Source organism: Chamaea fasciata, unplaced genomic scaffold (genome assembly GCF_029207755.1).
Source record: "Chamaea fasciata isolate MVZ Bird 193981 ecotype frontalis unplaced genomic scaffold, bChaFas1.0.hap1 SCAF_7, whole genome shotgun sequence".
NCBI lineage: Eukaryota > Metazoa > Chordata > Aves > Passeriformes > Sylviidae > Chamaea > Chamaea fasciata.
In genome coordinates, this window is record NW_027094092.1 from 56110999 (window position 1) to 56127651 (window position 16653).

At 39.5% G+C, this 16653-nt stretch overlaps 1 protein-coding gene across 3 annotated transcripts in view; it reads right to left on the bottom strand.

Annotated features, from left to right (window-relative positions):
- SYNE2 (spectrin repeat containing nuclear envelope protein 2) overlaps nt 1-16653 on the bottom strand; it is a 174110-nt gene that overhangs the window by 73292 nt on the left and 84165 nt on the right. For all 3 annotated transcript variants that reach the window (XM_066188996.1, XM_066188997.1, XM_066188995.1), the window contains exons 56-66: nt 16461-16616; nt 13681-13821; nt 13164-13346; nt 12519-12656; nt 11267-11452; nt 10139-10261; nt 8386-8568; nt 4622-4747; nt 2084-2278; nt 1460-1534; nt 676-795 (exon numbers count right to left, since the gene is read on the bottom strand). In XM_066188996.1, coding sequence (XP_066045093.1) covers nt 676-795; nt 1460-1534; nt 2084-2278; nt 4622-4747; nt 8386-8568; nt 10139-10261; nt 11267-11452; nt 12519-12656; nt 13164-13346; nt 13681-13821; nt 16461-16616 — 1626 coding nt within the window. The remainder of the gene's footprint in view (nt 1-675; nt 796-1459; nt 1535-2083; nt 2279-4621; nt 4748-8385; nt 8569-10138; nt 10262-11266; nt 11453-12518; nt 12657-13163; nt 13347-13680; nt 13822-16460; nt 16617-16653) is intronic.

Genomic DNA, 16653 nt, shown 5'->3' on the forward strand with positions numbered 1-16653 from the left:
ACCTGGCAGTGTTCGATAAATGGCTAAACTCCATCTTAAAGATCTTTTCCAACCTAAATGACTTTCTGATTCTATGCTCCATTGCCTTGTTGTGCTAGAGAAGCTGGAAAGAGCAGCAACCACTCAGCCTGTTATGGTCCTTGCCCAAGAATATTCACAGAGAGCAGTTTTGTTATGCCTGTGGCACTGATGTACAGAAAAACAATTGCAGCTGTCACAACATTACTGAGGCACCATGAAGAACAGAACAGAATGGCACCAAAACTGTACCTGAGTGTCCTAAACACTGATTTTCTCACGTACAAGGAGAACCTCTTCCACAGATCATCCCCCATGTTTTTAATGCCTTTCCAGGAATCAGTGAAACAAGTTGCTGCTACTAAATGTGCATTTCTACCTTTGGGGGTTTTGTGAAGCTAAAAGGAATTAGAATCATTGAACCATTTAGATTGGAAACAACGCTTAAGGTCACTGAGTCCAACCAACATGTACAACAAAAAAAAGAGATTCTAAATGGGAAGATTTTGTGCGAGATGGAAGATATGAATATGGACACCTCGTCCCACTTTTCTACAGTTTTCTTGCATTGCAGGCTTCAGCAATACTTAGGACTTGTGTGGATCTTTTCCACAAAGATGAGTTCCCATTTCCACAGAGATAACCTGAATGCATTACCTGAACAATGCCATCTGACAAGGTACCAGAAGACCAGGAGGTTGCACTGTCTTCCTTGAGCCTTTCATCATCTCTTTCTGAAGGCCAAAAACTTGCATCTTTCTCTGTGGCTGTACTTCCCTTTGAAAGCAGTAACAGCTCAGCTTTAGGAAGCTCAGATATTCCTCCAGGCAATCGAAAGCACTGCAAACTTCTAATACCATTTTGCTCTATTTCTGCCTTGTTTATCTATATTTGTATTTCCCAAATCCCATCTCTCTCCTTGCTCTATAGCTCTGCTGCAAGATGAATGGCAGCTGGATGACATTGATAATGTTCTCTAGAGACTGCAGAGTATTCTCATTTTTTACAATATTTTTAAAAAGCCATGAAAAAACCCCCAAACAAACCAACAACCACCAAACCATCAAGAAGACACTATCTATCTTTCTCTTGTCCTGTCCCTTAAAAAGTCCTACATGTAAAGAAAATTGTGCCAGTGAAGTGCAGAGTGAAAAACCCTGAAACTGAAGTGCTTGGATCAATAGTGAGGCAAAGCTCTCCAAGGTGTTTGGATTTCTTTGCACTGTCTTGCCACAAAGTTTTATTCCAAAAGCAATTAGCTTTGCTCCTCTGCAGTTCACCTGGGCACTTAGACCCCTCAGATTCAGAGCAACCTGTAGGGCAGTTTCCCCCAGTTTCTCCCAATCTCCCGGAAATCTCTTCTATCCTAACTTCACTCCCAATAGCCTAATCATACCCTTTTTGTTCTTAAGTTCATACATATAAAATACACTGGACTCACCTTGCTGTGTAAAGAACAGTCTTCTGATTCTTCATCTAAGGAAGGTAGAAGAGATATCACTCCTCTTTTTTTCAACTACAAAAATACACACAGAGACACAACCCAATTAATCATGACAACAACAGCAAAAGCCTCTTCACTTCTGCCTGTAAACCAAAACAAATTTACCACCTGAGATCCCCTTTTGGAGAACCACTGAACATCTGGCAACCTACATTAAAGTAACTGAAAGCTGCAGATTCTAAGCACCTCTGAAAATTGGGATTTGATGCTGTTAGCTTTCAACAGCACAGCTACAAAAGAGACAAATTTCATTTTGCCCCATGAAAATAATTTATTGAAAATCCCAGAAAAACTGACTATCAACAAAACTACACGTGGAGCATTCTGCTGCTGATTGATGCAAACTTCATGTTGAAAGTGAAAAACGCTAAGAAATAACCAGAGGCACACCTCTCTTACCTTCTAGACATGCCTCACACTCCGTCCTTCTGAACACGAAGGGGAGGAGAGACAGTATTGATTCACATGGGCAGGGGTGCTCCTCTCTCACATGCCACTCCCCCAGGAGCAGGAAGGGATTTTTACCTCCCCTCTTTGGCCCTCAGGTGAGTGATCACTTACCTGCTGGCCAGAAACATCCATCCCAATCAGGTCACTCTGTGCTAATACAGAGGCTGGAGGTTCATCTGCTGCTTCAGGCGCTTCTTGCTGTAGGCGCTGGTGAAGCTCAGACATGGAATTCTTCATCCCTGTGAGGAAGTCTTCCTTTCTTTGGCACAGCTTTATGATTTCTTCTTTTACAGCTTCCATTTCTCCCTAAGGAGCAACAACATCTGTAAGCACCCATTTTTCTTTTTAATTTAACCAAAAAGCAACGTAACAGATGACACCAGTGATGCATCTTACTGGTACTGGGGCTACTTCCCCCTTTTCCTTTTTCTGGGCTTTGGGACAGTTCCCCATTGTCACTGCAGGAGATGTCCACGTTCATGCAAACCAACAGCAACAGATTCAGCTCAGGACAGCGCTTCTCACTTGTGATGCAGAACTTGGCAGTGTGAAGGAAATGTGGCAGGCTGGAACGAATTCTAACTAGGTGCTGCATATCCATGAGAATACCAGCTTCCTCCAGGACAAGGGGAATGCAGATGGGTTACATTACTCTGTGTGTCAGAGCAGGTGATGTTACTTCCAACCACCCTCCCTGGCAGCCTGACACTGAACACTTGGGAAAGCCCTGAGGAGGGCAAAGACAGCAAATGAGGGGAGCTCAGGGCCCAGTCTTTGCTGAAGCTGGCCTAAAGGAAAGAAACCATTTGGTGGGTGCTGGGGATGTGGCTAGGGCCAAAATTATCCCATGTCTCTGAATGTGATACTGGGAGAAATAAATGGACCCCAACAAACCTTAAGGAAAATATTTAACATTCCACAGAGACTAAACAATAAACCAAGTAACTGCACTAACAAAGGGGGAGATAAATCTGTCTTGGTCTCCTTCCTGGCCATGACTATTGCTCCAGCCAGTGTGCTGCCCTTAGAATTTTTTCTTAGGGCTTTCCTTACCACCCAGCCTCCAGGTGGAACCAAGAAACACCAGCAAATAACAGAGTAAGACAGGACATGGAATGAATTGCCCTACTCCCTTCATTACTGAAAGTGCTAAAGCTCTTTGAAGCATTGTTCCTTGCTCAGAAGGCTGAAACCTGGCTAAATATTCCTCTGCACACTGGGCTCAGTTGATCACAGCAAGCTTTGATGCCAGGCTTGAAGTGAGAACAGCACTGGCTCCACACCATGCCCTGTCATTAGTGATGTTATGCAAGTAATAATCTGTGGCAGATGAAAGCAGTGAGACTGCTGGTCCTGTCTCCACCACAGCTTCTGTTAATAGCTCTAGGGTGGCAGCATGGCAGCAAAGGTGGAGGGAGGAACTCCAGCAAATTTTCAAAGGACATGGGAACTCTGCTCTGACAATGCTTTCTTCCTTTTGTACACTCAAAACCACAAGATAAAATCATCCAAAGGTAAAGGAAAGAAAACATAATTGAAATGAAGGATCAGACATCCATGACAATTTGGCAAGTTTTTATAAATGTCCGCTAGAACAGTGTATCTATTTATTTCACTGTAGGAGACTTGCCAGCACAGATTTACCAGCTACTCTTTTGCAAACTTAATTAGCCATAACCTCCTCAGAAACCAAATCTTTCTTAAAATCACCTCTTTTTCTGAAATCCCTCAGTAAGATGGGCAATTCCACTGCCCACTTCTATTCATGCAACGCTGTATCTGCCAAGTTTTCTGCTAAAACAAGAATTATTGAACATAAAATCCTACACTCAGAGACAAAAACAAGGAAGAATCAGGAAATGAGTCATGCTGAGCACTACATCAACCTCCAACATCCAACCAGCTGACAGCAGAGCAGCTATGTACTTAGGAGCCTACTGAGTGATTATAGTTATTAGGCAAGTACAATGTAAGTCTATTAACTTTACTCTGACTGACTGGAAAAAACCGAGCATTTCAGAGGCATTTTATAAATAGTTTTTACATTTAATTAGTAATTTCCTGACTTCTGCAGTGCAATCCTTAAAACACACTTTATTTTTGCATTAAAAAAAAATCAATTAATCCATTATAGAAAGCAGCTGACTGTAGATAGAGACAAAAGCAACACGTTTACCAGTGATGAAAACACAGTGTGGCAGTGAGGACAAGGAAAGAATCTAATGAATCTAACCCTAACCAGAACCCCCAAAAGCAGCATTACATGACCAGTCATCAGAAGAGGACTTAGTTCTCTCCTTAAGCACTATCCCAAGCTGCCACCTCAGGAAAATGAGCAAGATGCTGAGCACAGGTAAGCTCTCAGTGCTGCATATTGTTTCACCAAAACAGCACCCACTTTTTCTTCCAAGTTGATAAAGGCACAAATGACATATCAAAATCAGTAAAGGGGTATACTATGAAAGACATATCCAACTTGCAAAGTAATATTAATTGCAATTAATTGCATGGTCACACTATGGCATTCAATTGCCTGCTTGACTGTGGTGGAGAAGGGAATCACACCACTATTTCTCAGTGGTCTGCATCATCACGATTAGTGTTAGTCAGGATAAGGAGCTACATGAGAGAGAAAAGAATGAAACCCACCTCTGGACAAGGAGTCTTCTGAGCCTGCGGTTCATCTTCATGTGACATTTCAACCAAATGGTTCTTTAGGAGTTGTTTCAACTTTTCAATTTCTTGCTCACATTCTTCTGTTTTCTTTACAGTTTCCTGTGAAATAGCAATCTCCATAAATAATTTTGAAATAAGGAGCACACAAACAAATGAGTCAGTAAGGAAACAAAGTTGAACTGAAGCCTCCTTTGTATCTGCAGTTATGTATAACAGAATCTGTGTTTGTCCTGCTAACTTTGCACAACCCCATCCCTCAGGAAGTTTATTATTCACTTGCTAAAGACAAACAAGCTGCTCTACCCACAAACTGAAGTATGGTGGAGTATTCTGTCTAGGAGCTCCAGAGCAGAACTACGAATTTGGCTATCGAATGAAAACAGAGCTGATTTCACCACATTCACTACAATTTAGAAAAGGTGAAAAGAGAGAAATTAAAGGGTTTCATATCAAGTAGAAAGCCTAACTGGTTTTTACTGGTGCTCAAGTCTTTACTGCCAGCTAGTTCTGCACTGACCAGAAATGAACTGCTGTACACCAGGCAAACACTGCAGCTGAGAGGATAACCCAACCACACTGACTGACTATTTGAATACTTGCAATAAAAATTATAAGCATTCCCACCATATGAACTTCTCCTGTTTACACAGCTTATAGGAAAACATATCACATGTTATAAACAGCCCAATTCACTTTTACTCATTTGACAGTGACAGCAAAATCTCACTGCCCCCCCAGGCTTTGCTGTTCATGCAGAAATGGGCAATCTCCCCAGACACTCATTTTTGTCACTCACAGCCTGTCATCATGTCTCAGGTCATTAGGAAATTGTCACATCTACAAGTCAGAATATCCTGTGAAAACACTGAACATGCACAGCACTTGGTGGCTCTGTGTTTCTGGACCCAGAGGCTGAGAACCAAAAATATCAAATGACTGTTCCTCAGGTGCTTGCAAAAGGTAACGAAGAAACAATGAAGTCAACAGGCTTGATCCTACTGAGCTGACAGCAGCACCTGAATGACCCAAGAGGTCAAAGATCTCACTGCAAAGTGTTCACAGACCCTGCCTTTCAGAGCAAAGTTCCATTTCTTCAGTCACTTCTTTGTAGCAGCACTCCCTCTCAAGAAAATGCAGGCCAATAAGGTTCTAAATAACCATTATTTTTTTACAGGTCTCAAAAGTGTGAAGAAACTATTTTCCTCGCTTAAAAAAAGAAAGCCAATTTGAAGGGGAAGATTTTTGTGACCTATAATCTTAGTGTCACAGGCAAAGAATCAGAGAGGAAAGAGAAAGGAATAGGTCGTCTTCTGCTCAGCTTTAATGAGAAAGTAAAAGGAAGATTCTCTTACTCACACCTTCAATTCCATATGAATAGGACTGTTTAGTAATAAACTGAGTCCTACCTCAAATTTCCTTGGCTAACTAAAGACTCTGAATATTTCATATACAGACTCCAATGTCTTCTGTCACAGACCAACATGTGAATATAGTCACTTACCTGAAGATAATTAATTTGTTTCTGCCTTCTACTCAGCAAAAAGAAAATCTGATTCTATCCTTTATCCAATATAACAAATTATGCCACATATGTGGGACTGAATTTCTTCCCACAGGTGCTGCCTTTCTTTTGAGTTGTTTCCTGGTTAACAGTTATTCTTTACTTTTCCTATTGTGGTAACTCCAGAAGACCTACCCATGGAAAAGGCCCACCTACCCGCAGTGTATTTGTTTTGGAAGAGCTTTGTGAAAATGAGGTCAGTAAATCATCAGGTATGCAAATAATACCACTCTCTTGCACTGAAAACCAGTAGAAGCAGATGTGCCTTCCAAATCTTCTTCCTGATGACGTTATTTAGGTGTGGAACTTACCAGGCCGCAATAAAAAAACAGAGGGCAACATTCAACAGAGAACTAAGTCATTTAAGCTCCTTAAACATTAAAAGAGCATTTTCAATACCTACAGGCTTTGTTTGTGACTGACTCTTTCAGGTGTTACAATGCAACTTGATTATACAAAAGTTACTGGTGCAATATTCCATTGCTTCATCCATAGCAAAATATGGGCAGACTCATCCAAAGACTCATCCCCAGAGGAAGAAAGTACATATTTGTACAGGAAGCTTGGCTCTCATTTGCTTTCCTCTCTAGCAGGATTCTTATCCCCTTTTTAATGCAGCACTCAAAATGCCATGGTTTAATGGCTTTATCCTTTGTTACACCTTAGCTGGTGCTGGACTTGTATTGTAGTACTGCTGCTTTCAACCCATTCAACTGCACTGGAAAATCTCTTTTGCACAGTTTGATACACTAGCTGCCAAGAACTGCAATTTTTCCAATCTGTTTTCTCACAAAGAAATTTCATTCAGCTACAGATTGTTGGGTGTCTACAAGATAAAGGCAAATGCTGAGCAAAAAGAGGTCACAGCTTTACAAAAAGGAGAAAAATCTAAAATTTGACATAATACTGCACAAAACTCAGTTACAAGTGTCATGACAACAACTGATAATTTGAAAGCACCCTGTTTCTGATGCTTTTAAAGTGTTTTGAAAATTCTCCATTATCTGATCTGGTAACTCTGAAAAAGGTACATTTTACCACATCCATTTTTTGGACATAAGAAAAAAGAGACTGTAGGGATTATGCAGATCTAATACAGTCACTGCTTTTTCCTGACTCCAAGCGTGCACTGGTCATGTGGCATGTTTGAGTTTTTCTCTTTGTGTTCTGCTCTTAATTTCACAAAGTGAAAATCAAAAATAGACATCCTATTTTAGCTGTAATTTGTCTGCCTGGCCTCTGAAATGCCCAGTTAGATGTTTTAAAGCATTCTGCTTTACCCTAATAGCTTAGGAAAACCAAATCAGCAAAGATAATGCAACATTTTTCTAGGTGCTGTCAGCATCCTGCCAAGAAATGGATGGGTCACATGAGAACTTTAATTCCTCTGCTGCTGTGGGAACTTGTGTTACCAAACTCCAGATTTCCTCCAGCCTGGGCAATGGAGCATGACCAGGTCCTGAATTACAACTTCCCTGAGCTGGTACAACCACACTGCTCAGTGAAGTGCTGCACAGAGACCCCTTCAGGCTTGGAGCTATTCCATAACTCTCCCTGCCCTGGAGTTAACACTCACTGACCCAACAGCTTTGCCTTCTCCTGTTGTTGTTTCCTTTCTGTCTCCAAACCTGGCGTGGTCAACAGCATCTCCAAGTCCCCTGTCACATGCTGGCCTGCCTCAAAACAGTGAGTTAACCATGACACAGCTGTAGGGAATGGCCACTTTCTTGGCTCACTGATTTGTGTTAGTAAAAGACCTTCTGCTATTAGCAATTGCTATCTTATGGCTGTCAAAAGGAATTTCCATGGTCAAGGTGATTTTCAGGAGTTGAAGGTTGCAGATGTGAGCACTTGCATCTAACACTGGACTTCAATCACCAGTGCAAACCTGGGCATGAAACACCTGAGCCTTCATTTCTTCTACAGTATGTTGTCAGCTGTGACTGAATTGGAAAACTGAAATGTATGTCAAGACTATTCAGTGTGCTTTGTTGCAGGATCAAATTAAATAGGAAAAAAAATAAGCTAGAATAAAAAAAAAAAAAAAAAAATCCCCAAACCATTGCACAGAAGACATAGTAGGTGTAACTACATGGCTGCAAAAGCAATACTTTTTAAAAATCAAAATTACTTTAAAAAATGTGGTTCTGGTAACCATTAAAAAAAAATCAATTACCTCCAGTAGCTCATTTTGTTCCTTAGTAATTTTTTCTAATTTCTTCAATTCTCTCAAGAGTTGTCTTGCTCTTTGAAAGACTGAGAAAGGTTGCATTTTCAGCCCTGGCAGCTGAAGAGCATCTTCATAGGACTGTATATGAACAATAGTTTTCTGCATGGGACCAACATGCTCAAGTATGACCTGTCAGGATAGAACAGAGATGATGGATGTGATACTGAGATAGAAAAAACAACAACACAAATTTATACTACACTAATAATGAGCAAAAACTCTCTTTGGTGAATTTCCCAAGAAGGAAGAAGGAAGAAATTTTAATCCCCATATGGGTCATTCATTTAAGAGTTGGACTCGTAATGAGTCCTCTGATTCTTTTGGGTCCCTTACAACTCAGAATATTCTGTGATTCTTGTTCTTGGAACAAGTAAGTGAAAATCCACGGTGAGGTGGTCTAAAGCAAGACAAAGATATAAGTTATATTTACAATTCTGTTTTTTCTGCATATTCAAAGTTTGCACAGTGACAAAAAAGGCTCACACTCAGATTAGTTGCTATTTACTAAGCAGCTTATTTCAAAGCAGAACATCGTAGGCAGTGAGGAGAGTTAAAATAGTGCAAATTCTTTGATGTCACTCTAGGCAAGATCTGGGTTTTGTCTTTTGTCCAGCAAACCAGTCATTTCATGATGGTCCTAAAAGCAGTCTTATCAACAGAGATGAGATCATGAATCAAGATGGAAGTCAGCAGAAACCCCTGAAGATAGCTCTCCTGTCAAGGACTGCATTTCATATCACAATACTTGGAGTGAATGCACAGTTTACAACCACCTCGATCAGTCTGGGATGAACAGAAATGTGCAGTTTCATAGCACAACACATGTTTTATGGAAGATTCAGTGATCTATTTATGAAAGACAGAATGGCAATAGCAATTCATAACTTCTTGGTTCTCCTTAAGAAATATAAAATCCTACTGAGACCTCATTCAGCAGGGAACTCCAGAAGAAAAAAATAATATAAATACAATACACCTGTAGGCCTTTTAATTAACATTCTTTTAAACTCCCTCTCAAGAAGATTTTGTTTTAAAATGCTCCAGTGGAAATAAAGATGCTTATTCTCTCATTCATGAGCAGATTGTATCAGTAACTTTTTGTACTATCCAGGCTTTGATTTACAGTAAGGAAGTAGGTGAATATTATTTTCCAGAAGAAATATTACTTTAGTTTTTCCATGTAATCTAGTTATTACAAAATGGTTCTCTGGGTAACCAAGCTGCACAGCTTTGTTATGAGAGTTACACTGCTACGAGAGGAATGACGTCATTTTTATTCCTCACCTAAAACTGAACCCTTGCTTTTTGTATTTTAGGCAGATTACACTGTTGACTGTACATGGCGTGAAATAAAAGAACCAGCTGCCAAATTCTGCCTCCATTTTTGGAAAAACAAGGCCTAATTTTCTAACTTCAGATTTCCATTTGGTGCCAAGTGGAGCAGTGTGCAGCAAGTGTCTCTTGAAAATCAGAACATAAACTTCCCAAAAAATGGAGATCCTCCAATGTGGTAGCTGTGCCTGACATGTGCTTAAGTTACACACTCGAGTTCTCTGTGGATGTATTCTCAAGAATGCTTTAATTTCAAGTGCTTTGTGCTCAAACCATGACTGTGCTTCTTGAAAAGGTCTCTCAAGAGTCTCACCTCAGGGTTTACACTGATCAGAGAAAAAAAACCTATATTGGAGTTTTCACAGACCTGTCCATGCTTAAGTTGGTCTTTAGGAGAAAATTCTAACAGATCTTCTGATGACAGGATTGTCTTCATTTCTGCAACATCCTTCTCAAACACTTTCACATGAGATTCGATGGCATCCAACTCCTGGATTTTGGGAACAAGGAGAGTATTTGCAGATAGCCCAAACACCAAAGCCAACTTACATTTCTGTCTTTCACTTAAATTTAAGAAGAAATACTGAAAAATGACTGCAGCATATGCAGGATATGTTAATGGCTAGTTATTATAAATTACTTTTAGTCATAACTTCTAAAGGAATTAAGTATTTAAGATCATCTGGTCTGTTTTAAATCCCAAATACAGAACTGAAATATCCTTAAAAAAATCACATTATGAATTACCAGTAGTGAGAAGACAGTTTTCCAGTGCTGATTTATCAGAATAGGAAAGTACTACAATTACACTGTTGCAGCTTCCAGCAGGAAGAGACTTTTGTCAGACGGAATAGGAATCCACAGAAAGCTGTTTGAGAACTCTCACAAAGACAGTCACAGGGTAGATTAGGCTGGAAAGCACCTTGAAAGGTCTCTGGTACCCATCAAACCAGGGCACTTGGGGTCTGATCCTGTTGAGATTTGGGTATCTCTTGAGGTGGGAATATTAGCCCTGCTTGGAGCCCCTGATCTAGTGTTTGACCAATTTCATTGCAAAAAAAAAAAAAAAAAAAAAAAAAATTAAAATCCTTCCTACCTTGTACATGTAATTTCCTTTGTTGCACTTGAGGTGTGCTACTGCTCATCTTTTTGCTGAACACCCCAAGAAGAGCCTGGCCCAATCCTGTCTGTAATCTCCCATCATATAACAGCAAACAGCAGCAATATCAACCTGTCACCCTCCAAACTTTTCTGGGCTGAACCAACCCAGGCTCACAGCCTTTCCTCCTACATCCTGTGTTAATCCTGAACTTTACAGCTTAATTAGTTACCAAATGCTTTCTGATGTTTTGTTTCCAAACAATTAATTTCCCTGCATGGCACACCTACAAAAACCAGCACCACAACCCTGTTTTCCATGCAGGTGATATAATCTGCATTTCCTAACACCTGATGAAGCTCTGATTAAAGGAACTTATGGGTCACTCAGACTTACATCAGCAACATGCAGGATTTGGGGAAGAATCTCTGCTATCTCGTGCTGTAAAGCTGCTACTTGAACATCTATTTCATTCAGCTGTTGCATTACATTGTCAGTTTCAAAGACAGGTGACAGCTCCTCCAGCTCCATGGAGATTCCATGCAGAAGATTTTGCTTTTGCTCTGAGTCTTCCAAAGCCATCTGGAGACAAAACAGGAGCTTAGTTTGATACATCACTGCTGAACATTAAAGTTACAGAGGTAAGGATTAGAAGGAACAAAATGCTCCAAAAAGTATCAGGCCAGCTGTGGGTGATGTGCACTGAACTGGCTGAGCTTTTGAATTAACTGCAGTGAACGCTGTCATGAAGAACAGTCAGGGCTGCAAGAAATGCATGTGACCCATTTGTCTGGGTGCTGTGTGAAGAAAAGGACTGAATGCATGTTTCCACTCTAATGCAAGCCCAGGGTGCATTTCCAAATCCACTAGTTTCACAGCCCAAGACAAACAAAACATTCCATTTCACAAACACAAGAGACAGAAAGGTTTTGCCACAAAAAACGTTCATGGGTTTTAGAAATCACATTCTCCCTGTTGTGGCTACATGCTTTTGTAACATATCAGCCCAGAATGACCAGCTACTCCCTGTCAAGGATTCTTACTAGTCTTACTACAAAAGTCTATGTTTAGAACACCAACTTTCTCACTTGGTCTAAGGCAAGGAGTGGACGCACAGAAAACTCAAATTTTAAGTACAAAATTGCCAGAATTTTTTTTTTTTTTGGCAGTGGGCCTGATCTTTCCTGTAATATTACAAACATTTGATTTTTGAAATTACCAATCAGAATTACCTTCAAGAAACAGTGAGCACAGCCTTCCAAACCACAAGTCACTTCAAAGTTTCCATCTAACACAGACATCAAAAAACCCTTTTCATCAAAAGCACTTTGCCTTTTTGGCTCAGATACAATATAGAGAGAATTCTATATATGCAGGCAGTAAAAACTGACCAGAGCCACTCAGCAGAGTTACAGAAGACAATCACACATTTCTGGAACTTGTTCAACAGTTCTGCACTTGCACAAGATAGCCATGTCCAGCACCAAAAAACATCTGTATTTCATGAGTGTCAACTATAACTCTTTTTCACTTAAAGGATTTTCTGAAAATGGTAAATTACTTCTGTCAGTAACAATTAAGAATGGAAAACTGCATCTGTACAGAGCAACATGTGCTAACAGGAGCATTTATTTGCATCAACTCTTACCTGGAGCTCATCAGTATGCTTGTGTAAGCTTTTTGCAGAGTCATGCTGACCATCAGCTCTTAGCAAACTGTTGGTGCTTTCTATCCAATCTTTCACATTCTTCAAGTGCTCCTCATATTCCTCCATCTTGCTGGTGGCCTAGGAAATGACAGAATTTTACAGAAAGTCACAAGTTAATAGTTTCACTGTATAAGATAATCTATGAACAAGATTAAAAGAAAATAGGATGTATTTGACATTGTGATCAGTCAAATTAGCATGGTGAAATAACCATTTTTCTGAAACAGTTTCATGATTTCCCTCTCACCAAAGTAATTTTGGTGCTTGCCTCTTTACATTTCATGGGGGCATTGCTGCAACTTATATGGCAACGGCATTTTAATAGCCATTAGCATAGTCTGAGAGAACCACCTCAGCACCTCTCCAGGGACAAGAATTCCCCATATAAACCCTTCAACCATGGTTTGAGCCAGTCCTTTGGGGCAGCCACTCCAGAAACCCCAGGTACAATAAGCCTTGCCATTGTAGGCTAGTGACTCAGTATACTCATTTGACAGCCTCCCATGATGCTTCATGCAAAGCCTTCACTCTGTTACTTTTTTTAATAGGATTGGATTTTTATTGAAGTGTTCCCTTTGCACCTACCTTGTTGAGAATGGCAGTCCTGCGCTCAGCACGCTGTGAGACCTGCTGGTACTGCCGCAGTGGGGCCACCAGGATATCCATCAACTCCTGGGCATGGCAGGAATCCTGCTCCACTACATCCTGCACTTCTGCATCCAGCTCGTTGAGTTTGTAATGCCAAAGGTCCAGCATATCCCAAATTTGCTGCATGTGGAGAGGAGGGAAATGAAATAGGAGGTCAGGCTCAAAGATAACGGCAGCATTATTTGTTCTTCATGTGGGACATGAATTGCAAAGGTTTCAGAACTGATATGATGAGAACAGAACACTTTGCATCTACTGGTGTGCTACACAGTTGAAAAAAGCATGGTTTTTCCTGTGAGAAAGAATTGATAAATATTCACCAGCTAAATGCTTGCTTGTACTTCTCCTTTTACAGACATAAAATGAATGGAAGACCACTTTATGCTAAACCAGGCTCTGTAAAAACAACCAAAAATCTTTTAACACCCACAGATTATTTTTTTGGCAAGATTACCTTCTGAACTTCTTTGGCTTTTGTAATGTTTTCACTCTTCTGTTGTAACATCTTTTCAATAGCTTGAAGGCCATTGTTAATAGTTTCTGCTTTTCTTTTCAGCACATACTGAGGAGAGTTTTGCAAGATTTCAGAGCTAACCTGCCAGAGCAAAGAGAAAACAATAGGAGAGATTATAAAGATTTGCTTGTTTCTGTACAGCACCTTACCAAAAATATTCAAATTCTTTTTGTTTCTCTTGACAAGTCAGTTAAAAACACTGGAATGGAGCTAAATTTGCAGGGAGAAGCATTAATGTGAGCAGGTTCAATATCTCCAAGTTCACTAACTTGTTCCCATTAAAAAAATGCCTGGCTCAGAAAAGCAATCCCTGAGGAAACAAGCACTGAGGCACTGCAGCTCCCTGGGTGCTTTGCTTCACCCTGCTCTCACCTCTAACAGAGGCTGATCATGCTGCATGGTGGGAAGGATTTGGATTTATGCTGTAAGAAACCCAGAATGACACCTTTGTGTCTCAGCTGACAGCTGGGACTTCCATGTAACAAATAAGGGAATATCAAGTGCATCAATGCACAGTGAATATTTCGATACAAACTTGGAGATTTATCACAAAAATAAAAGGCTGTGAGGAACTTGATTTCACTCTGCAGGACTCCACAGAAATGAAAAACTGATGCACTGGAGGGCCTGATTTTCTGTGTAAAGAGAAAAACTCTCAAAGCTGAAGTTGAGTAATTGCCTGAGTGCAGGACTGAGCAACAAGGCATAAGCTACCAGGTTAACTATGGGCTAGATGAAGTGCAGGGAGTGAGAAAAGTCCTTGATCTTGCCCAAAACTGACATCTTTCCTTACCAAACCCTGCTGGCTGCCAGGGTCAGCCAAGCACCTGGAAATTGTTAAATTGTGGTAAATTCCTTGTCAGCTGCAGCCCTAGGATTTAAGGGGCAAATGCACACTGAACAGTTTCATGCTGCCTTGATGCCGAAGATTTTTTAATTTAATAGCTATTTTAGTTTGAAGCTCCTAGTACTGAAACACTTTATCACTGTTGTGGGATGAGGAATTAAAAAATCATTCAGTTTTTAAATTCAAAAATCATTTATAGAATCCAACACAATCTCTATAAAGTACCCACAGTACAATGTCGTCCTGATAAAATTTCATTAATCAAAATAAATATATACAGAAAGAACTGGAGGGCTCCTCTGAAATACTCCTGCTTATACCATAAAACCTGTGAAGTCTGTACTTCGTGCCTAAAACTTCTTGGAAAAAAAGGAATTCAGGCTGTAATCACTGAACACTTGACCATTAACACTATCCTGAAATATACCAAACATGAAAAATTGTTGATAATTGTGGTGCCAGCTTCCAAAATAACAGAGAATCGTGTATGAGCGATGTGACACGGCTGGAAATGAGAAAACAGATCAAGCTCTGACTTCTTCTATTTCTTCAGGATAAAACCACTTCATCTGTCAATGCTCTGCTCATCAACAAAGCAGGATTTTAATTTCAATACTTCTTACTGGGATAACATTTTATATTTATGGCATCAAATGCACAATTTGTTTTCATTTTTTGGTTCGAGATTTAGAAGAAAGCAGAATGACATTAAAATATGACAACTCAATTTAACACATGCTGGTATCTCCTAATATTCAACTGAACTGACCTCCACTTCCACCATGATTTTTTTTTTTTTCCTGAATGCATTTTGAAAAATTCTAAAGTAGTTTATATTGTTTTCTAACATCTAAATGTGAAAAGCAAACATAATCTAGCTTCCAGGACCAGTTTTTTCACTCAAACACACAACGTGTGCTTTGGGATAACCTTTCCTATCTTGGTAAATGAAACAGTAAACATCAAAAAAAAAAAAACAAAACCCCAAAGCATAAATACTGTTTTGCTTTCCTTCTCTTCTCTCCTCCCTGTTGTTGGTTCTGAAAAGACTAGTCCCATTGTGAAACAGAAACTATAAAGTTAACCAAATTAATACTCATAAGCTTTAGTTAATATACTGCTATTATAATATTTCATATAAGATGAATAATTTGATGGACACGAAAAAGTAACTTGATTTCAAAACTTTTATTAAACTTTCAAATTTTATTAAATTAATTGAGATTTAACCTTAAAAATTAGCATTGAACATTATTATTACTGAAATATGAGAACTGAAAGGGGTTGGGTTTTTTTCATTTTTAAAATAACACAAATGAGTAAGTAACAATGATGGTAATTGTATCAGGCTAAAAATTTGACCCCAAACTGAGAGTATTACTCCATTTTCCCTTAATTTTGCTTTCAGCTAACTGCTTATATCCCTTGTAGATAGAATATATTGCAAAAAGCTGATGCAGTGGGATTCAGTTATTTAAATTTCCTGATTTTAAAGGAAGGCACCCACGTTCTCAGAGGCGGCAAAAAACAACCATGTCATGATACCCTACCACATGTGCAAATTACATTAAAAAAAAAAAAACTGTTCCAAAGTCCTTTTTTAACCTAGTTCTGAAAATATTTTCCCATTTAAGCTATGCAAACTTTGTAATCAACTTCGAGTTCCCAGTTTAAGAATCAGATTGGATAGAAGAGAACATCCATATCATATTAAATTTTTTTGCTAAAGATTCTGCCATGTCCATTTTTAATAAAAAATAGAAATGTTCTATTCACACTGCTTCCCCTAAGATTGTTCTAAAAAGAGACCTAGTAACGAGGAATGATTTATACATTGCAAATAGATAAATATGAAAATTACATCGTCAGTTACCTTCTCTTCTAGGTCTTGCAATACTTTCTTGCAGTCCTCCAGCTGTGTTTCGATCTCTGCAGGGACTATTGTGTACATTTCAGAATACTTGATCCGAAGTTTCTCCATGATATCCTCCAGAGCTTGACTCTCTCTGCCAATCACACTCTGAAGCTCCTACAAAATTAAGAATAACTTCAGCAGTTTTACCCAG